Source organism: Camelus bactrianus, chromosome 11 (assembly GCF_048773025.1).
Source record: "Camelus bactrianus isolate YW-2024 breed Bactrian camel chromosome 11, ASM4877302v1, whole genome shotgun sequence".
In the NCBI taxonomy this organism is placed as follows: Eukaryota; Metazoa; Chordata; class Mammalia; order Artiodactyla; family Camelidae; genus Camelus; species Camelus bactrianus.
In genome coordinates, this window is record NC_133549.1 from 22,670,468 (window position 1) to 22,694,264 (window position 23,797).

The following is a 23,797-nucleotide window of genomic DNA, read 5'->3' on the forward strand; positions in this document are numbered from 1 at the left end:
CTAAAGCAGCATTTGATTCCTCAAATAGCAAAGTCCAATGAAAGCAAACTGAAACATTTACGTACAGGTATCCTTTACTACCCAAACTCAAGAACTGAGCGGGTGTAGTTAAATCAATCTTAATCTCAGGTTCAAGAGATTGAGACAGCGAAGGGAGCTTGGTTTATACAACTGTCTTCTAGTTAAGTTACCTGTGAAAGTACTACCTACAACAAGGTCCTCTCAGAGTAAAAAGATTTATTTCGTATGAACATAACGGCTGCAAATTGCTCTGTCAGCTGACACAAGGACACTCAACAGGCCCCCTTCTCCCACAACGACTTTGAGAGCACCTTTTCAGAGGTACGTCTCAGATGTAGAACAGTCACTGAACCCTGCCCGCATGGCCCAAAGACAGAAGGCACTTCCTTCACAGGGCACTAGTGAGTTACAGTGCTTTCTGCAAAGAAAAGGAGTGGTTTGTCGTGCATATATTTGAACTTTACAGTTTAGTACATTAATACGCTTCACAAAATAAAACTAGCATGGGTCTGAGGGACAACCCTACACAATTAATTTATAAAAGCTCGTTCCCAGGTTAGCTAAGCACTCCTGCCCACGGCACCTCCTCCAGCATCTCCTCCGCAGCCTGCAACATGACACAGTCTCGCTACCAGGGAGCCTTATGAAGAGCACACCCTGACCGTCAGGGCCTCAGCTCGGCACCAGCCCAGGACAGCCCACCCCAGCTCAGTGACTCTGGGGAGGTGCCCCTTGGACACTGAATGGCAGCTAACCCGTGGGCAGGTAGAACAGGTATAAGGCCACCTTTCTGAGAGGAAAAATGCTTCTTCAGATTGCTCTTCAATTAAGTGCTTAGAACCATCAAGTACAATTTTCAATTCTGACAGCTTTTTAATCACTTAACATGAGAAACACGCAGCCCTCTCTGTTCTGCAGTGAGGATGTGCCTCCGGTCACACAGCTGAAAGACTGCAGTCACAGCCAGAACCCGGGCCCCCTGGGGCCGAGTCAAGCACTCTTGCCTTCCTACCACACAGCCTCCAGCATGGTCTTCGCAAGTCAAGGGATTCAGACCACGAGCCTTTCTTTTCTCACAGAAGCCGCAAGAAGAGCTCTTACCTGACTAGCAAGAGAGAGTATAAATGCCCAGTCTTCTTGCCACTGCTCTTCTCTCAGGGAAAAATGTAAACCGAAGCTCTGAGAATACCAGGATTCCCAATCTTTCCAACGAGTATAAAACCTGAAAAGCAAGATAGTAAACAAGGAAGCCTTTTATAAACAGCACATTTAATGTTCCAGTCATGTATTTAACGTGGTCTTTAAGCAATTCACATGAGAAGATTAACATTTTATTAATTTCACCTGGCTTGCAGTATATTTTTCAAATTAAAATTAGCCTCCATTCTGCAGGCAGACATCTTTTAACACATCCTCAGACACAATCTGATTCACCACCCATCAATTTTCATCAAAACTTTAAACACTAGTAATGAGAACAGTTGATTTCAATTGGTTACTATTGGTTTACAAATTAAAAAGAAAAGCACACAAAAGCAACTAAGACGTTGGGTAAAATCAAAGACACTGCATTTCTCCATTAATGATACTATTTTATTTCTATTTTAAAGCTCAACAAAAATATGTAAAAACCATTGAGATGCTTAAAGTGTCTCAATGTCCGAAGTCAAAGTTGTCTCCCCCCAGCTGCCACAGAAAATGTAGCAGACGAAAAGCATCCCACCACTGTAAGGCAATGATTCGGCCAGCGTGCTCCTGGATTCAAAAGGGAAGGATGCCAGCTCACCAATGGGAACAGTCATGCAGGCTGTCATGCAGGGCTTTCCGAAGCACCGAGTCCTTGTCATAAATGCCCCAGGTGGCTTGTAGTACTGAATCAAGTAAGCAGTCTCCTGCAGTCCGGTTCCAAAGTGCATACAGTCGACTATCCAAACGTGTAGCCAATTCCAAGGACCAGTTTATAATTGGAGATTCTTCTTCTAACTCTATGAGTAATTTAAATAACATGTTCATTTTTATGCCTCTACAATTAAGAAATATTCAGTGAAGAAATAACCTATCCTCTAGATGTTAACAGGTTTATATGTAATTTACTAATAAAGACCTAAATAATTCCGATCAACTGAAATATAAACCTTGAGTAGCTGAAATATCTTGAGGCTCTAAAATAATTTACTGAACTCTTAAATTCCTTATAATTTATTTTCTCGGAATGTTTAATATGAAAATATACTCATTCTAGAACAGGAAATAGAAAACCAAGGTTTAAAAACTTTTATACTGTCCTTGTTTGTTCACTCTCACAGGAGATGTGAATGAGCATTTTTAACAGCACACTATTCTTAAAAACTTTACATTTTCTATTTAAAGTAAAAATAAAACATGTTGACCATACACCAAACTACTTCAAACCTTCCAAAGCAAAGCAAAAAGTTTATTGAAATCAATCAAAGTTAAATTATACTAATTCCATGCTTACCTTTTTGAACATCTCTATCAAGCACCTCATCAAATAATTTTTCTTGGACTGATGGAGGCAAGTCTTCAATATCTACAAAGAAAAATCAGATTTAAAAGATCTTCTCATGTCTTATAACAAAAAAATTTGATACCAGCATCTAACAGTAACTTCCTCTAAAACAACACCCTTTCCACTGAAGGCTGTCAAATAGCTTCTTTTAAAAAATATGCATGTATATTTTGTGTGTGTGTAAAATATTTCCTTTCTGTACTTCATTATCAAAACTGTGATCCATCCAAAAATAATGAAAAGAGATCAATAATTATGCATAGCTATCACCAGAAAGAGATAACAGATGTTGACAAGAATGCAAAGAAAAGGAAACTCTAGTGCACTACTGGTGGGAACTATAAACTGGTACAGCCACTGTGGAAAACAGTATGGAGGATCCGCAAAAAATTAAAGTAAAACTATCATATGATCTAGCAATCCCACTTCTTGGCGTATTGCCACAGGAAATGAAAACAGGATATCAAAGATATCTGTACCATCATGTTTATTGCAGCATTACTCACAATAGCCAATACACGGAAACAACCTAAGTGTCTATCAATGGATGAATAATGAAAGGTAGATGTGATCTATCTATACAATGCAGTATTATTAAGCCACGAGAAAAAAGAAAATCCTGCCTTTGCAACAATACGGAAGGGCCTTGAAAACATCACGCTGAGTGACATAAGCTCAACAGAGAAAGACAACTATTACATGGCATCACCTACACGTGGAATCTTAAAAAAAAAGTGGTTGGCAAGGGTGGTGGGATAGGGAGAAACAGGTAAGGGTACAAACTACAGGCTGAGGATCTAACGTGAAACATGGGGACAAGTCAGTAACACCGTAGTGTACAAATGAAATTCGCTAAAAGAACAGAAAAATGTTCTCACCTCCATCAATCAATCAATCAATCACTCAAGCAATTGGATGAATAAATGAATGTGAGGTGATGGATGTGTTAAGTAACTACATGGGGGAAAATCCTTTCACGATGTATGTGTGAATCAAATCACCATGACGCATACTTTAAATATGTTACAATTTTCTATGTCACTGATAACTCAATAAAGTTGATATAAAAGCAAAAACAGAACAGGGCTATCTGATATTCAACAACAAACACATTTTTGTCTGTTCCTCTTCCCCCCACACTCTCAACCTCTGCTCAGACTTATTCATTTCAAACTTTAGAATCCTCTTATAAAAGTTAATTCATTTTGGTACACAGATCCCTATTTTTGTCATCTTCCTCAAATTCTCTATGCTGTATTCAGTTTACTAATTGAGTGGTCCAGATTAAGAAGTTACCCTTACTAAAAATGTTTTTAACTGCGAAACCAATTCAAAATAAAAATCTAGTCATCATTTGGGGTATTAAATTTAAATACATAAAGTGCATTTCAAATTAAATTTGATTCTAAAAGTCTTAGCTGTTATTTCCTACCATTTGTAAATATCCCTTTTACATCTGAATATAAAAAAGTCCCAAACACTCAGAACCAAAATGTAAGTTTTATTTAGAAACTTTTGGTGTTGGGTCCATTTTATTCAATGCTAACGGATGAAAAAACATCCTGGAAGACATTTCCACTTGTCATGGAATTTAAAAATGAAAAGTTGACTCACAGATACAGTAGAAATTGAAATAATGAGAAAGAAAGTAATAACATTTTCAAAACAATGCCAGTATCTCTGATTCAAATAACTTGACTACCCATAAAAAAATCTATGTTCTGATATTATCTTCTAGTATCAGGTAACCAACGGTTCTCTAATTTAAAAACAATAGACACACATGAAAAGAAAAAGAAAAAAAGCAGACTGATATTCTAAAAAAAAAAAAAAAAAGGAAAAAGAAAAAAAGAAATGGGTAAAATATTTTTTTCTTCTTTGATATCTGAGACCCACAAAGAAGTCAGTTACTATCCACTGTGTTCCTCTCAGATCTAAAACATTAGTTTATGAATGGCCCTTGGACTGGTCACCCCCAGTATAAATAGGATAATCAAGTAATTTAAGATCCACACATAATACCTAAGGTATCTGTTTTTTAACAGAAAAATTTTCATTCAGACATAAAAAATTTATAATAAAGTGGAAATTTATTTTCACACTGAGATTCGGAGTTACCTGCTGGCAATGTAAATGTTACAAGGTCAGTCAGAAAATAGCAAGCGAAATCGCCCTTTCTCTGATGGAGAGAGGCAGCTATCTCCCGCCGGATCTGCTCTGTCAGTTCAGGACACACCATTGCCGGGATACACTTTGCAGCTTGTTGAGACACCTTAAATACAAAACAAACTTTCCTCTACATCTCAGTTATCATCAGTGCAAGCAGAAAACAACAGTATTTAGAAGAAATGACCAAAGTTTCCCAGTAACTCAAGGTGTTACTGTTTTAAATAGATGAATGAGGTATTGGGTGTTAGCCCCTCAACAGTGTACCTGTCAGTACAATTTTCCCGTAAAAGAGCAATAAAAATGCTTTACCCTCTGGACTCAGTAATTCTACTTTTTAGTGGAGTTTATCCCAAGGAAATATACAAAGATAAAAATTTATGTAAAACAAAGTTGTTCACAAAGGTTCATCATAGAAGGGGAACGGAGAACGGAAAACTAAGTAAGAATAGTCATCATCATATCCCCAATTAAAAACATTTTTAAACAGGGAATTCCAGCTCATGGAAAAAGAGGAAAGTACAAACCACCCTTCTGCTCTATTAAGAATATGTCAAGTACCCTGACTTAGAATAAAGAAAGCATGATATCTTTACAGGGTTTGTTCCCAGTGACCTCAAATCCCTCTGCCATATTTGTTATAATGACGAATTTTTTTTTTAAAAAAGCACTTGGCTTCTCCAAGTGTAGGACAGACAACAAACCTCTGAAGTAGTACAACCCGACAGGAATGAAATCTGAGCACTGGTGTCGTGAGCACTACAGAGAACCTCCAAGCCAGACCTTTCCTGTCCTTTTTAAGTAATGAATACAACAAATGATGTGAAGATATTTATCTTAAATATAAGATAATATTTTGATTCTGAAATCAAAGTTGAGAGGAAATGAGTCTGGTGTGACCTCAGTGAGCCAGTCAGCTCTGTTCTCTGCTGTCCCTACAGACTGCAGCCACTCACCTGAATGACTTTCCTGAATGCAGACTTCCAAACTGCTATTAAGGTAAGTAAACAGTGTTTCAAAAACCCTGCATACCCAACACAACCATCAGACATGCTATTCTGAAAACCCCTACACAAAAATTCAATTCTCCTAAATTTACTGGCCAAGATTACCACTAACAATGAAATTATCACCACATCTTAACTCCATGAACCCAATCTAAGCAACACTGAAATTATGGAAAGCCAAATATTAAATATTTTTAGAATATAACTATTTCTCAAGTAACAGCGTTAAAATGGAATCCAAAAGTAAATTTAAAAACAGTTTATTCCAATCTGCTACCCCTCAGCCCCTTTCCAAAAATGTGGGAAAGATTTTTTTTTCAAAAACAACTTGGACTAAAACCCAAAACTGCAAACACCGCAAGAGAAACCTTACAGCCAGTGAATGGTCTTTAAGTTTCCTCCTTCCCCCACCATCCTCACGCATACACCTCTCATCTTCCAGTATTTTCAACCCCACCACCTCCTTAGACTACTGGTTCTTAACTTAGGGCCTATGAACTTGGGAAAGGGGTCCATGAACTAGAATAGGAATTTCAATTAAATTTAAATCCTTCTATTTTCACTAACCTCTTGACTATATTTAAAATGCTGTTTCTTATACATCAGAAGTTTATATTTTGATAACTATATTTCAATACAATCTCCTTGTATGCATAAAATAATAAAGTGGAAATTTATTTTATGCATTTAAAAATAGTATTTTGAATTTTATGCATTTAAAAACTTTATTTTATGCATTTAAAAACAGTATTTTGAAAAGTCCGTAGTTCCATCAAACAGGGTCCATGATCTAAAATTCAACTGAAATCCTTGCCCCAGATACATATTTCCAAAACGTAATGTTCTCTTGTTCTTATCCCCAAAGTACTAGGCTCTGTGCCCTTTCTACAAACACATCTCTTAGCCCAGACTCGTACTCTCTTCCTTCCTATCTCCCTACTGGCCCCTTCAGTTCTGTTCTTTGGAGAGCCTACTCCACTGAAACTAAATTCCATCACCAATTTCATTCCTTGCCTAGAACAAGCCTCCTTTCCACCTCCCCATGTTGTACCAGGGTTGGTCTATGTGCCCCATTAGAATATGGCAAGAATGACGGTATATCATTTCCTAAATTAGGCTGTATACAAAAAACACTGCAGCTTCCACTGGAATCACTCTCATACACCCTCCCTCTCTTGGATCACCAGCTCGAGGGAAACCAACTGCCACATCACAAGGAGTTCTGCAGAGGGCCTAGGCGACCAGGATTTGAAACTTCCTGCCAACAACCACATGAGTGTACTTGGAACCAGATCCTCTAGCCCCAGTCGAGCCTTCTAACAACTGTAGCCCTGACAGTTTGTAACCTCATGAGATCTTGAGCCAAAATCACTCAGCTAAGCTGCTCCTGGATTCCTTACCCTCAGAAACTATAAGGTAACAAGGGTCTGCTGTTTTAAGCTGCTAAGTTTTGAGGGGATTTGTTACACAGCAGTAAATAATAAATACACTGGCGTTCTATTGTCTTCCTGTTGCTAGTCCCCAGAATGCTCTTAGGAGGCAGTGACTTATGCCAGCCCTTCCAGAACCTTCTCATAGTCCTCTTACCTGATAAGGGGAACCTGTGTATACCCTAAAGACTTGAGCCTTGGTTCACAGCTGCCTTCTCTCTCATCTCTGGCTACCACCAGCAACTATAACTCCACATGCTGTCTCTTCCAATTCACAACTGGGCATCACAACATTAACGCAGCAAGACCTCAGACACTACAGAAGCTGCCTCTGACCGCTCCATCTCACGTTCCAGAACTCTGGTCCCTCTCATCGCACGGCTGCTTTTCAAACAGTCCCCTTCTCCCTTACAGTCAGTAAGTCTGCCCTTTCTTTTCAGTACAGCTAGACAGCTAGTCTCTCAAGCCCTCCCCTTCCTGAGTCTACCAGGTGCCCCTGGCTACACTAGACTCCTAGCAAACTAAACACAATGGCTAGCCAGCTCAATCATGCTTTCATCTTGCCTTCATAACTCTTAATCCCCCCTCACTTCGTATATAAATGTTCTCAGATACTGGTGAAGTTGAATATGCAAATAAGTATACGCAGAAGATGTATACTGACCAAACCAGATTTGAATCCACAATTGATCTAACTCTCTGCACTTTTACCCTATTTCTCTTATCATTAAAAATTACCTGGCTGATACAATCACATCCTGAATGGACTCACTGCAATCTCTTAACATTTGTAACACCGATCTTATTTAACCCAGAAAGCCTAGAATCAACTTTGACCCCTATTTCACCATTACGCTGCATATCCAATCTATCCACTTAATTCTGACTACACCACCAGCATCTCTCTCAAACCAGCCCACTTCTTTCCTTTTCCACTGCCACCACTGTGCCCGCAGGACTCCTGCCAGCACCACCGCCACGATCTCCTAAACCATCTTGCCCCTCTCTTTAATTCCCAGCAGCCAAAACACTCTGAACTTGTCACTTTCCTGCCCCTCTACCTAACCCCTTTCAAAGCCTTTTTACTGCCTTTAGCTAAAATGTTACATGCTGTGGGTCAGAAGGTAAGATACCTCAAAACTTGTTCTCAAGCTCTCCCCACAACCTCTGGCACGTACATCTACGAAAGCACGCTCTACAGAATTACTGTACCTGTTTGCCACCTTTTCTGTAGACTCAGAGATGGAGGAGCCAACTGAATTCACAACTATTGTTCTTTTTTGCACAGTGCCTCACACACAGTCGATACTCAATAAATGTTAGTTGAATGAATAAATGAATGACAGATATGTCCCAGTTTTTTTTAATCAAACATATAAATCAAATATTGTGGCAAAATGCCTTGTTTTAAAAACATATACTTCTAAAAATTATATACTTTTGTTGAAGTCTCTTAAGTTTAATGTCATTTTTACAAGAGGATAGAAGAATCAAAAACATACAAGAACTGAGAAACATTATATCAAAATGAAAACTAAAGAACAAATTTCCTTCACATAAAAGAATGTTTAATCAAAATGCCACACTCACCTCTGTAAGCAATATTGCTAGCATGTCCTGCCTCTGAAAACGGATAGCCAGATGCACCAGAGTGTAGCCAACGTCAAAGGCAGAAGGACGGTTCAGCAAGCGCACTTCATCCGCCGTGAGCTGACGGGCGATGTCTCCTCCTGATGATTTGTACGCTTCTATAGCAGCTAAATCACCTTCTACAACCCCTAGGACAAGCACCAAGACAAAAAAATATTTAATTCAATGGTTCTTCAAAAATCATACACCTGTAGCATTCACTCTAAACTCTGATTCTCTGTGCTTCCTGGATCCCGAGCCATCATTTAAATGTCCTAAAGAACATAAGGAAAATTAGAGAGGGTTCCTCTCCCTTTCATTTCTTTCCAGAACCAGAACTGCCTAGTTAGGCACTTACCATCACATCAGTGCTGGCTCCAAGCTCTTGGTGAGGTTTAGAGAAATTATCAGAACATATAATTGAATCAAAGATCAATAATCTAGCAGTATGAGCAACTAGACTTCACAAGAGACACGAAGCCCTGCTCTGACCCCGCTCTGCAGAAAGCAAGCGGACAGGGGTGTGCTTCCTGCTGGTGCTGGGCTACTTGCGCCCCCTACACTGCATTTTTAAAGGGGCATCAAAACAAATGCGGAGACTTCCATACTGCTGTTTTGTTAGCTTTGAAGCAATTTAGGGCAGTTAAAACCATTTTTAATGTAAGTAAAAGTTAGCAATATTTTGATTTCAGAATTTCTCTTAGCCAAGTCTTCCTTATGCCCACTATTATTAATACAGTAAAACTTAAACTATATGATTTTGAACAAAAGTATGCTAAAATAAAACTTTATAAACCAGTTGGGGAGTAGAGATGTAAAACAAGTATTTTTTCCCAAATCTATAACGAACTTTGTTCCTACTGTTATTCATCTTCACACAAATTAATGTTAGGTTAAGACAATAATTCTATTTACTAAACAGTACAGTACATCTATGAATAATAAATAGCCTTGGGGAAAAAAATGAAAGTGTAGGTTAGCTTTAAATTTACCACAAATAGTTAAACACACACACACACACCCCCGACTGTAGGACCGACTCATTTTAAGTGTTTCCTAAATTACATCAAGAAAAATCTGTTACAAAAAATGCTAATACTAGCTTAAAGTTACTGTACTTTAAAAAAAGTATTTTTAATTGCTATTAATTCTGATTTAGGAATTAGATATATAGGAGCTATTCCTTAGAGTACAACAGACTGGAAAATGCGACAACCCCCACCCCATTACTAAAAGTAGCAAAGCATTAAAATGATAATTCCCATGTGCACCAAATACCCACGGCAGGCACAGCGACATGCCCGGCAACGTAAGAAACACAAAGACAGTAAAAACATGATTCCTATACTCAAAACCGTCCTTTTTCATCACATTCGTGAGCTATAAACTCTGGGGTCAAAGATTCCTTCTGCAAATCTAGATCCTGTCCCCAGAAAAATGAATCCCTGTCCCTGAAGCATGTATTTTTCAGGTTAAGAACCCATGATTTCAAATGAGAATACCTTCTTTTTAGAAAATTTTACTTACAAAGCAGGGTAGGGCTAACAGAGTCCTCAATATACTGAGACACCTAAGGACAACTGCAGTCCCCACCTCCAGTACATAAAGACTTCAGCACACCATGATGAGGCATCGTGCCCTGGAGAAGCCATCAGGGCTAAATGTAATAAGGCTGGCATGAGACAAGGGAGGCGAATCTTCTTAAAAAGGCAAGTCTTAAGAATAGATACAAAATATTACTTGAAATGAAAACAAATCTATGGTCAAAGAGCCAAGTACACAAAGAAATCTAAAATTTCTGCTTAACTTTTAATTTTTTTCTAAGTGTTAAAAAAAGTTCTTTTTTTAATTGAAGTATAATTGCTGTACAGTATTATGTAAGTTACAGGTATACCACAGAGTGATTCACAATTTCTGAAGGCTGTACTCCACTTACAGCTATTGTAAAATATTGGCTATATTTCCTGTGTTGTACAGTATATCCTTATAGCTTATATTATACCCAATAGTTTTTTAAATTTTTATAACCATTTTTTAAATTGAAGTATAGTTAATTTACAATGTTGTGTTTCTGCTTAACTTGTTTTAATCAACAGATGAGAATAATCTAGTAAGGCTAGTAACTTTCTGAATAATTTAATGTTTATTTTTTTAGAACTGAGCATGCCCTATTCCATTTCTTTTTGTGTATACAGTATATCCTTATGAAAGCAACTACTTTCCACTTCAGTCCTATCAAAACTATGACTATCTCCAGGTGCATGCACTATCACCTCACCTTTACAGTTTTCAGCTTTAATCCAAAAATACGTATTTATAAAATTTCTTTGTATGACGTAAGAAATATTCTAAGCCCTTCCAAAGGCAACCCAAGGACCAAAAACTCTGCCCAATTTACCTAAAAGATAAAGAGGGAGACCTGCACAGCACGTGTATACGCGCACGTGTTCATGTGTGGGTGCGTACATGTAAATTTTTTGTTTCCCAAAGATAAAGATGACGTAATCTAAAGCCAAACATCAACTAACTTCATTTCTGGTTATAGAAAAGGGAGATCTTCCAAATTCCTGTCTTCACTATTTTTCGCTAACTCATCACATAGCTGAATCTCATCTTACAAATATCTGCTTAAGAATTCACTTCCTGGGGGAGGATATAGCTCAAGTGGTAGAGCACATGCTAGTATGCAACAAGGTCCTGGGTTCATCCAGTACCCCCCTAAAAATAAATAAATAAACCTAGTTACCTCGCCTGCTAAATAAAAATTTTTTTAAATAATTCATTACCTCTGCAATGCTTCTGAAGGATTCCTGTAATTAGAAGCTAATTAGTGCAACCAAAGGTGGGGAGGAGTCCAGACCAAACAGCACAACAAAGTTAGCAACTGTGCCTTGGAACTACGGTTTCCAGTTTGCTTTCAAACTAAGTGTGTTTAATACATACAGAACTTCTAATGATGAATTACATGGTATGTGAATTTTATCTCAATAAAGCTGGTATATATGCACACAAAATGGATTTCTATTTGGCCTAATCCCAGATATCAAAAACAATCATTTTCCCTAACCATAAGCTCTTCATTAAACTGCAAATAGGGAGTGCTGCCCACCCCTCGCATGGAATATACACAGGAGGGCAGAAAACGAGAGTGAACTAAACAGTCTGTTCTCTATTCTTCACAGCATATAAAACTCCAAACCTTCCAGAACATGAAAAACACAAATTTAAAGTGATGCAAGGGGGAAATTTACAACCAAGAATTCTCCATCCAGCAAGGCTCTCATTCAGACTTGATGGAGAAATCAAAAGCTTCACAGATAAACAAAAGCTAAAAGATTTCAGCACCACCAAACCAGCATTACAACTAATGTTAAAGGACCTTCTCTAGTCATCAAACCATAAGAAAAAAGAAGAAAAAGAAGAAAAAGAAAAAAAAAAATCTACGAAAGATTGCTTTGGCTGTTCAGGGTCTTTTGTGGTTCCTTATAAATTGTGGAATCATTTGTTCTAGCTAGTTCTGTGAGGAATGTCACTGAGTATTTTGATGGGGGTTGCATTGGATCTGTGGATTGCTTTGGGTAGTGTGGCCATTCTGATAGTGTTAATTCTTCCAGTTCAAGAGCACAAGAAATCTTTCCATTTCTTTGTGTCATTTCGGTTTTCAGAGTATAGGTAACCTCCTTGGTTAAGTTAACGTCTAGGTATTTTGTTGTTTTTGATGTAATGGGAATGTCTCTGCCAATTATAAAATTCTGGTTTTTGAAGTGAAAAAAAAAATGAAGGGCCACAAATGGCAAAAAATAACCTTTTTTATAGGTGCGTTGTATTTCATTACATAAATATACATGTGCTGCATCTCCATTGTTTATTCAGCTGTTGGTGTGCACTTGGGATGCTTCCATATCTTGGCGATTATAAATAATGATGCTGTTAATAGCAGGGTGTATGTATCTTTTTGAGTTAATTTTTATTTTGATTGGCTTTACTCCTTTGGTAACTATGCAAGTTTAAAAAGCTAAAGCTCTTATGTTCTTAGAAACAATGAACAGTACATATATGTAAATTAAAAAATACATGTGCAGAAAAAAAAAGATCAAGCCATGAAGGACACAGAAGAAACTTAAAAGACATATTACTAAATGAAAGAAGCCAGTCTGAAAAGGCTACAAACTGTATGATTCCAACCAAATGACATTCTGGAAAAGGCACAGCTACAGAAACAATAAAAAGACCATGGTTTCCAGTAGTCTGGGGAGAGGGGGGGAGAATGAATAGATGGAGCACAAGGGATTTTAGGGGCAATGAAATTACTCTGTATGATACTACAGTGGCTACATGTCATTATGCGTTTGTCAAAACCCATAGAATGTGCAACATCAAGAGTAAACCCTGATGCAAACTATGGCCTTTGGTTGATGATAATGTGCCCGTGTTGGTTCACTGATTGTACCAAGTACGCCACACTGATGAGGGATGTTGAGGGTAGGGGAGTATGTATGTGTGGGTGGGGAGGGCTATGGGCAAACTCTGTATTTTCTGCTCAATTCTGTTGTGAACCTGAAACTGCTCTAAAAGAAATAAGACTATTAAAAAACACACACACACAAATTTATAGGGACAAAATAATACTTTTAAAAGTTTATTGTCTAATGATTTTGGGAATATATAATTCCATTCTTTTCATTAAGCATAAATAAGAGTTCAGAGTTTCAGTTACTGTTGAGTTTTCAGCTATGATGAGTAAATTTACTACAAATCAAATTTCATAAGAATGTCACTGTGAACTGTCCAAATTTTTGTTGTATCTCTGTTACATACTGCTCAAGGGGAGCTAGTGATTAAAGTTTCTTCACAGGTGGGTTTTCATTGCAAACACAGTATTTAATGGATCTGGCCTATACTGAACCATTTTAGCTACAACATGTTTTCTACTTGGGGGGCGGCGGGGGGAGTATTAGATTATACGCAAAATAACTTAGAAAATGTCTTTGAGTTCTTCACTTTACATTTTTACCACCTTTTAATAATAGTAGGTAAAAGGAAAGCAAGAAGGTAAAAGGGTTGGTAGGTAGGAAAAGAGTAAATAAATCTAAGTGGTAAAACATCACTTAATAATGTAACAAAGACCAGGAAAAAAAAAACCAGAAAAGTTCCAGCAGAAGAGAAAGAGGTGATGTACGTATGCTTCTAGGTTACTGACATCTCACACTATCTCCAAGAGTAACTGAAGCATCTTTCTCTTTACACATTTTTGGAAAATTTAACAAACGTATGTAGTATCCATTCTGTCCCTTCCTCCTCCATCCCATGAAGGCAAATTAAAAAGACAGCCGAAGACATTCTGAGAAAATTAACTTTATAAAACTAACCTGCAGTATCATTATATATTCAAAACTGACTGAATGAAATACACAACTAGCTAAGTAGCGGTATATACAGATAAAGGAAAGTTAATAAACTTTTAAAAACATGAAGACTTAAGAATAAATGAAGTTGAAAAAAAAAAAAAAAAAGCTCATATTGTTCTGTAAGTTGGGCCAGAAATAGAACTTAACGTATTTTGAAGCCACAGGTCACAACTCACTAGGGACTTCACAGCTACTATGGAACTCCGTTGGTTAGAGTATGGAGCTGGCTCATAGATATTTAGAAAACAGACTTATTTTTTCCCCCATGTATGGCACAGTTTTCAAAGTTTTGCCTTATTTTGACATAAAATCATAACGTAACTAACTTTGAAAAGAATGCCAAATGGTAAAAAAAAAGCCAGGACTTACCTGAGCCCACATGGGCCAGCTCAACACTACCCTGGAGTTCTATGGTAGCTGTGACATCACAGCATGGTATATTGCTGTGGGGTCAGGGTGGACTTGGAGTCAGCTGGCACAATTTCAGGAGCCCTTAAAGAGAAAAGTTAGTTTTAAGTGGTAATGTTCAGAATGTCCTTTTCCATGGTCAGTAGAAAGATGCAGGTGTGCCTGGCTACGATGTCTGGGTAGTTCTCCTCTACTCAGAGTTTAATTAATTAAACTGGTTTTGCATATTCAAGAAGAAACTACACCGCCCAGCAACACTTTTCCTTCGTACTCTTAACCACATGGCTGTACTTTAATGACGAACCTGGCTTACTCACAGCAATCTCTTTCAATACTCAACGTGAGATGCTTTTTAAATAAAATGACCTCAATATTTCTAAGTACATCTTAAGTAGACATAAACTCAATGAAAATCTCAAAAACAGTTTAAGCAGACCAAACAAATCACCTCCGAGATGCATTTTTCACATAATAACCAATGGCAACAAGTTAAAATCTATCATTTCTATTCCTACAATAGTGCTATTGAACAATAACCTTTCCAAAAACCAAGAGATGAAAATCACAAATTGGAAATAAATTCATCATCTAATCTATAGTTTATCAAGATGAGTTTCTATTCAATTCATTCAGTAAACTCACTCCATTATAAAAACAACCTCTTTAGAAAAACAAAAGATTCAAATAGGGAAGTCAAAATAATCTCTAATTAAGGGCTTTACATTTCTATAATTAATCATGACAAACTAGGCCAAATTATACCTGCAGCTCTTACCTCTCCTTACATCTCTGATCAGATTAACACCTGAACTGCTGTGGAAATATAAATCCCCAAAGTCATGAAAAAACACCTGAACTGACAGATACCTGCGTAAGAAAGGTCATCTTGTCATTCGGAAGTTACCGCTGAAAGCACAATGGAAGGATATAAAGGAACGTGCCACAAAGTAATCTTCGGGAAGGTGGTTAGAGATGAGGACCAACGTTAATGGGTTAAAAATGAATGTAATTTAAATTACAAAGGTTACTTAAAATATCGCCAAAAAGTCAACTGAAGTGATATAAGTTAAGGTTTTTAAAAATCTGAGGTTCCAGTCAAAATACTGTATATGTCGAAACCACATTCGGCACTGAAATCAAGTCCTCAAAGGTTTTCCGACTTCAAGTAAAAATTTCATCTTCTATACTGTCAATGTATCCTGGCTGAATTTGAAACTAAATTTTAGACTTTTAGAATTATACTATTTAAGCCTGGGGCAGAGGGACTGAATAGTCTAGCCACTCTCTTTCACAAGTGAGAAAATTAGAGGGTAGATGAGCATTTTAAGAGGGGCAGAGGCAGTGGGGGGGAACAGATAAAAGCAAAACCTCTCACGACATGACTTTATACTATTAGTATTACATCCATATAACTCTTCTTCTAGCCAAAAAATCCCGACAGAATTAAAACAGAGAATCACCAAACTGGAAGAGATATTTCAAAGTCCATCATGATAAGATCCTCAAGTAGAAGCACAAAACAAGAAAGTCCTTGTAACTTGCTACTGCAAAACAAGGTTCTACAGCTTCAGTAAATGTTCGTGGCCCCACAACTATCCACATAAACTGCACGGTCAGTTTTCCCCCACACAAGTTTCAGGCCCATATATCCAACAACCCATTAGACATCCTCACTGTGTATCGCGTCTAACACTGAGCTTCATGTCTTCTATGTTTAGGGAAAATGACACTGCTATCCAGCCCAGGCATCCAAACAAAAACCTGCCTATCTTTTTTAACTTCTTCTCCCCTCAGCCCCAATATCAGTTCTTTTAAGTTTTCCCCATCCTATCTTTGTTAAGCCTTTCTCCAATACATCTCCTTTACCCCAGTCTCCGCTGCCTCGACCTAAAGGTCAAGACTGCACCCTTTCACACCTGGATCGAAGTTATCTCCTCCTAGATGGTCTGCTCACCTCCAGGGCTGCACTCTCCCAGTGTCGCCTCCAGGCTATGGCCAGAGCAAGCTCCCTAAACTACAAATCAGATTAAGGCAGTCTCCTTCCAAGTGTTTACCACTGCTCTTACATTAAGAGCTAAAATCCTTAACCAGATTAACAGGCCTAGGAAGGTCCAGGCCACCCTGCAGCTTCTCTCTCACAGCTCACACCCTACACTCCAACTCTACTAACTTCTTGCACTTACAGGACCATGATCTCTTGCTGCTGGGTTCTTAAACAAATACACTTCCCTCTTGACTCTTCCCTTTTCTCTCTAAGGTTTTGGCTTAGATGTCACTTCTTCCTGAAAGCGCTCTCCAAATCTCCGAAAGAGATTAAGGTAAACAGTCCTCCTCTAGCACCCCACACTTCATATCCTCAACTTATCACACTGTATAGACTTGTTAAATTATTTCTTCACCAGACCACAAGTTCAATGAGAGCCACGGATTCTTTTACGGTGCTTGGGAGCACACTCAGTTGTGTGAATGCATAAATGAAGGGATGAACAAATAAGGAAAATGTGAAAATAAAAACAATTTTGCAAAGCAAGGGGACGGTGAACCAAGATGTACATTTGCCTTATGAGATTTTAAGATATCTAATAAAGCCATAGTTATTTAAGCAAAAGTGTGATACTGACATAAAAAACAAACATCAAAATAAAGAGCCTCAAAACAAATGAAGCAGAATGATTTTATGTATGACAGAACCACCCAAATCAATGAGGAAAGAAATTACCTAATAAATAGTATCAATGGAAATTATTTGGAAAAATATTTTAATCCTTTGTTCAATCCAAAAAACTATGAAAGACAAAGTAAAGTGTTATAATTCTCCCCACAGAAAAAGGGAAAGAAAATTTGCAACAAACATGACTGGTACAAACTTTCAATACATGTATTATTTATATTCATATAGACTTCATATAACTTGATAAAATCACCAAAAATGGACAAAAGATATAAATCAACAATTCACAGACAAAAAATTCAAATGACTAATTAAATGAGACAGCTTGCCTCCCTTAAAAACAAATGTAAGCAAAGATACAGCTACACAGATACTCTGTTATACTGTTATACTGATTATGAGAATGTAACTGGTACAGGCCGTCTAGGCAGCAATTTACCAATATGGATAAAATACCCTTTTATCCTGATTATGAGAATGTAACTGGTACAGGCCGTCTAGGCAGCAATTTACCAATATGGATAAAATACCCTTTAACATGTTTATATCATTTGATCCTATTATCCCATTTCTGGGAACCTAAGAAAATCATTAGAAATGCTGACAATTTTGTTCATCAAAACACTATCAGACTAAAAAATTTTCAAATAACCCAGAGGCCAATAATAAGGAATAGGTTAACTTAAAGGATGGCAACTCAATGTCATATTACACATTTTTAAAAGATGAAAATAATTTTAATTACTTCAAAATTCAACAACAAAAAAGAAAGTATAATTTATTTCAATTACATAAAAATAAATGTAAAAAACTGAAAATACAAAAAAATGAGAGATTTCCTCTAGATAGTGATACTATAAACTATTTTTTTTGGTAGTTTTTCTTACCTCTGACATACTCTACAATGAGTATGCTCTGCTTTTATCATTTAAAAATGAACTAAACTCTCATGTTACAGGAAGTCAGTATATAATGCCAAATCTGATAAAACAAGAAATACTGTTATGTCCATCAACAAATGAATTGATAAACAAAATGTGGTATATAAATAAAATGGAATATCATTCAAACTTTAAAAAGGGGAAGGAAATTCAGAAGTATGTTACAACACGGATAAACCTTGAAAACATGACACTAAATGAAATAAATAAGCAGTCACAAAAGGACAAACACTGTATAATTCCACTTATATAAGGTACTTAGAGTAGTCAAATTCAAAACAGAAACTAGAATGGCCGTTGCCAGGAGCTGGGAAAGGTGGAATGGGGAGTTATTGTTACTGTGTACAGTTTCAGTTTTGTAAGATGGAAAAGGTTCTGGAGATAAATGGTAGTGATGGCTGCAAAGCAATGCGAATATACCAAAGCTACTGGACTGTACACTTAAAAATAGTTAAGATGGCCAATTTTGTTACATGTATTTTACCACAGCTAAAATAAACCTTTAAAAAAGGAAAAAGCAGTAAAAGGACATTATTCAGAGATACTAGAGGTCCTGCTTTAGGAGCAGTAGTGCAGTGCTCCTCCCTCCCTGCAAAAAGAAAAATGTTTAAATTTCATCTAATCACATCTAAATTGAGGCTTAGTCTGTAAAACAAATGGCCTGGCTTCTGGTGTTGTTAATGTCATGAAGAGCAAATGAAAAAACAAAAATAAAAACAAAAACCACCTGTGGCACTGTTTAGATTAGAGGATATTAAACAGACAAATAACTAAATAAAATGTATAATCCTTGACTGAATAGGGTTAGAGCAATATTACTGACACTATAGGTGAAACTGAATATAGACTCCAAATGTTAGACCATCTGGATAATTATACTGCATGATTACGTAGGGAAATATGTTTTTAGGACATAAAATGCTGAAGTATTTACTTAGGAGCAAAATGTCATGATACCTGCAGCTAACTCTCAAGTGATTCAGGAAAAACTCATACAGAAAGACACAGACAAATAGAGACAGAGCATGCAAATACTGCAAACTGCTAACAGTTGGAAAATCTAGGTCAAAGGCATTTGGTGTTCAATGTATTTTTATGTTTTCACCTTTGTCTAACAACAAACATTAGTTTTTTTTTAATTTATTTATTTTAAAAAAAATTTTTGGTGGGGGAGGGAGGTAATTCGGTTTATTTATTTTAGAAGAGGTACTGGGGATTGAACCCAGGACCTCATGCATGCTAAGTATGTGCTCTGCCACTTGAGCTATACCCTCCCCCAGGTGTTCAATGTATTCTATCTAACTTTTCTATAGGTTTTGAAATTTCTCAGAATGAAAGGTTGATGAGGAAGAACATCTCTGCACAGCAGCACTGAAGGTGGAGATTAGAAAAAGAAACTTGCTTTTCTTTATGAACTCTTTATAACCGCTTGATTCTTACAACCATATGCAAAGTTTAATAAATGTTTAGTTATTTCATGGTAAACTAAAGTTTTCTATTGTATAAACACATCTTTTTACACTTAGTATTTAAACAATACTTTTGGATTTCATAATTCAATGTGTTCATTTATTATAGTGCTTTTAAAAAATGAAAGCCTTTACTAAATCAATGATGCATATTCAAACTTAGTATCATGCAGTCAAGAATCACCAGGTACATTCTCTTTCTCAGCCTAGGAGGCACATTATTAGTTGGCAGGCCTGTGTAATCAATCATTCCTAAAAGCCAGGAATTAGGTCTCAGACAGACTAAAGGCAACCAGAACACTGCCAGAGCTCTATTTCAGGCTCACTGCCATCCATTTGCCTTGACACACTCGTCCCTGGAAGATTTTTTTTACCCCAGGTGTCAGGAAGCTCTTTCAAAAGTCAGACTGAACCAGCCAGGGAAAATAAAATGTGTGTGTATTACCTACAGATTAGAATTTCTTATTGCTGTGAAATAACCACAATATACTTAAAAACCAAGACATAAAATACTATTTTAAATCCAGAGTTCCAAAAGCATAAGGAAATCCTTTGAAACTTGAAGAAAATCAAGACAGAAACCAGCTGAAGATAATACTCCTTTCACAGTGCTAAAAATAATTCTACTACCACCTGTAATATCAACTACCTTGGAGAGGAAGGAGATCCACAACCAAGAATGTGTATGGAGTGAAAAGACACCACAGTTTTCATAGCTACACACACACATCCCACGTAAGAGTATCACACAAAGCTAACCAAGGACATACAAGGCATTGCCAGCATTCTAGCAGCTTACTTTCCTTTTATGGATGCAGTGCCAGAGACTTGCTGCAAGGAGTCTGCATATATTTTGGATTCTATTAAAAGCTCTTAATAGAATATTTCAACTCAAACCATTTTTGTTTTAAAAAAATGTTTAAAAAATGCAATCATTTTAAATGTGAAAGACTGAAAAGCAGTTTTTTTCAGGCTCTGCAAACATTCATCTGTAAAGCAATGTATTACAGGAAAGGGGACATTAAGAGCACCTTTCAGTAGAATGGTCTGGTGTCGATATAAAATTGAGTTCTTAATAAAAACAAAATAGTCCATTAGCATCCTGGAATAAACCCAGCATTGAAAAAATAACCATAACTTAAAATAAACCTATCAAAGCAGTTAACAGATTCATTAGCTTCCTCTAACCTCCCAGAAGGTGATCTCTAAAATAAATATTAGAACATAGATCTGCTACTGGGCTACCAACTCAGAAGCGGTGATTTTGAGAAGCAATTCCACAGGGCAGGGAAAATTCTAAAAATGGAGAATAGACCGTCCAAATAGCTGCGGTATACCAAGTACAGGTAAACACAAGCAAAGCAAACAGAACAACTACTAGAGAAATGCCATACAAAAACTCAAGTTCAAATAATGTGACCTAGCCACAGAATGCTGAGGAATATTAGCAAGTAACAGATTACCCTGAGACACAGCAATCAACTTCATATAGGCATACATACTTAGCTGACCTGGAAAAAAGGACTGAAAGTATCAGTATTTATAGGTATCAGACATCATTCAAAAGTTCCAGTAACAGTACTCCTTTCCACAATATCAAGCAAAAAATACACTATGAATAAGAAATATTTAGTCTTCATCTACTGTTCCTGGCACATTACCCTTGTAGTTTCCTATATAAGCTGTAAAAGCATCTTCTGTTGTAATATTTAGTTTTGTTCCTAGTTCCTAAATAGCTCCAGGATGGTGAAGATGAAATAGGAGTTATTTATGTTATTCATAAAACAGCAAGCCTCTTTCAACTGCCTGAGTTTATGTTAATGAAGTGACTTTTGGAAAGCCCCTAAGGATGGAAGCTGGTTGCCTGAGGAACCAACCCTGTGTCCAGAGGCTTGGAACCTCTGGGGACGGGAGAGGGGCTGGAGGCTGACACAATCACCAGTGCCCAGTGATTTAATCTATCTTGCCTCCATAAAAATCCCCAATATGGGACTTGGATAGCTTCCAGATCAGTGAACATGTGGAGGTACTGGGAGAGTGGCAGCCAAGAGGGCATGGGAAGCCCCTTCCTTTGCCCTGTGCATCTCTTCTACCTGGCTCTTCCTGGGTTATATCATTTTATAATAAACCAGTTATCTAGTAAGTAAAATGTTTTCTGTGAATCCTTATAACAAACTAATTGAAGGAGGAGGTTGCAGGAACCTACAATTTACAGCTGATAATCAGAAACACAGGTGACAACCTGGACTAGCCAACTGACATCTGAAGGGGCAGGGGAGACAGTCTTGTGAAACTGAGTCCTTACTCTGCAAGATCTGATGCTATTTCCAGGTAGACAGTGTCAGAATTGAGTTAAATTGTGGGACACCTAGCTGGTGTCTGGAGAATCTGAGAATTGCTTGGCTTCGGAATCTGCCCCCATCCACTCCCATATTCACACACATTTGGTGGCCGTTAGTGCTATGAATGTAGTGCAAGGCTGGAGACACACAGAAGTAAGTTTTCCCTTACAAACACACTTATAATCATCTTTGTCCAGAAACAGATTAATAACATGGCTACATCATATTCAGCAAGTCAGTAATCCTCTCTATGCCTCAACTTCCCTCATTATATAACAAAACAGACACTCCTGTTTACTCACTGAATCAGCGAAGGTTAAGTTAAATTTTTCTGAAATTGTCATAGATGCTACAAGATGCTATCTGTAATTTTTTTAATGTTATCTGTATTAATTTCCTATTGCTGCTTCTAACAAGTTACTGTAAATTTAGGCTTAAAACAATACAATTTTTTATCTTAAAATTGGGAAAGGTCATTAGTTCCACATGGGTCTGACTGGGCTAAGATCAAAGTATGCTCCATGGGGAGGCGCTAGGGGACCCTTGTCATTTCTACCTTCTAGATGTTGCCCACATTCCTTAGCTCATGACCTCGAATCACTAAAACCTCTGCTTCTCCTCTGTGACCCTCATCCTCCCATCTCTTTCACTTACAAAGAACCACATGACTACACTGGGCCCACTTAGATAATCTGGATAATCTCTCCATCTCAAGGTCCTTAACTACATCTACAAAATCCCTTTTGCCATGTAAAGTAGCATATTCACAGATTATGGGAATTAGGATTTAGACATCTTGGAGGGCCAGAGTATGTCATTCTGCCTGCCACACTATTTAAATCAGCCATGTAAATCAGAGAATACCCAACGAAGGTGGGGAGAGGCACCTATAAGGAAGTCAAGTACTGGGCAAGAAAATAATACAAATTTGGAGATTAACTCATCATTAATAATTCACTTCTCAAGATACCTAATGTTTTGTGTTTTCAGATAAATCATCAATAAAATACCTGTGGAGTAATTAATAATTTTTAAGGCTAAGGAGTACTTACTGAACTAGAAAATAGAAGCCTCTATTTTTTTCTTTCAATAATTTATATCCTAAGTCTCCTCTAAAGCTAAAACGTCAGCCACAAAGATGTCTGAATAAATGGATAAAGTCACTATTGTGTCTTATGTCAAGGATTTCTTTTTGTTTTGATGTGGTAATTTTCTTGGTATAAATCACCCTATTATCATTCCAGTGTACAGTACTACCATTTCTCAAAAACTAATCTTACATGACCTTTTCTTGCACTGAAGTTAATTTAATTTTGTTTGGGTTATTGTACAACACTCCTTTCATCTGACCAGACACTGTATCTCAAAACTAGGAATTAGAAAAGTCATCGTAGAAGATTACAAACTGCAACCGATTTGTTTTTTCAGATGCAATACTGTGATTTATAGGAAACATCATTCAGATGACCAAATATATATATATATATATTTGGTTTTCATCCCCAGTTCTTGGCTCAAAGCTCCCCAAAAATCCTTAAAATTTCCTGAGTGATAAAAGCAGTAGGATAATATTTGGTCTCTGGTCCTTAGTCCCTGAAAGCATTTCAGGGGAGGTGACTTCTGGATCCCACCCAAGGATGGGGGCTAGTTGCCAGGGGGGGCCAGCCCCTTCATAGGGCAGGAACTTTCAGTCCCACGCCTTTCCCCACCTAGACCTCTAGGGAGGGGAGAGGGGCTGGAGGTGGAATCAATCGCCAGTGGCCAATGATTTATGT

General features: G+C 37.3%; 1 protein-coding gene across 3 annotated transcripts in view; it reads right to left on the bottom strand.

Moving 5' to 3' along the window:
* ZRANB1 (zinc finger RANBP2-type containing 1) overlaps positions 1–23,797 on the bottom strand; it is a 54,942-nt gene that overhangs the window by 5,039 nt on the left and 26,106 nt on the right. For 2 of the 3 annotated variants that reach the window (XM_074373425.1, XM_074373424.1), the window contains 5 exons: positions 8,745–8,932; positions 4,670–4,823; positions 2,501–2,572; positions 1,808–2,006; positions 1,123–1,243 (listed from right to left, as the gene is read on the bottom strand). In XM_074373425.1, the coding sequence (XP_074229526.1) occupies positions 1,123–1,243; positions 1,808–2,006; positions 2,501–2,572; positions 4,670–4,823; positions 8,745–8,932 (734 nt within the window). Of the gene's footprint in view, positions 1–1,122; positions 1,244–1,807; positions 2,007–2,500; positions 2,573–4,669; positions 4,824–8,744; positions 8,933–14,560; positions 14,684–23,797 lie in introns of all 3 variants that reach the window. The other variant, XM_074373426.1, reaches the window with a different exon arrangement.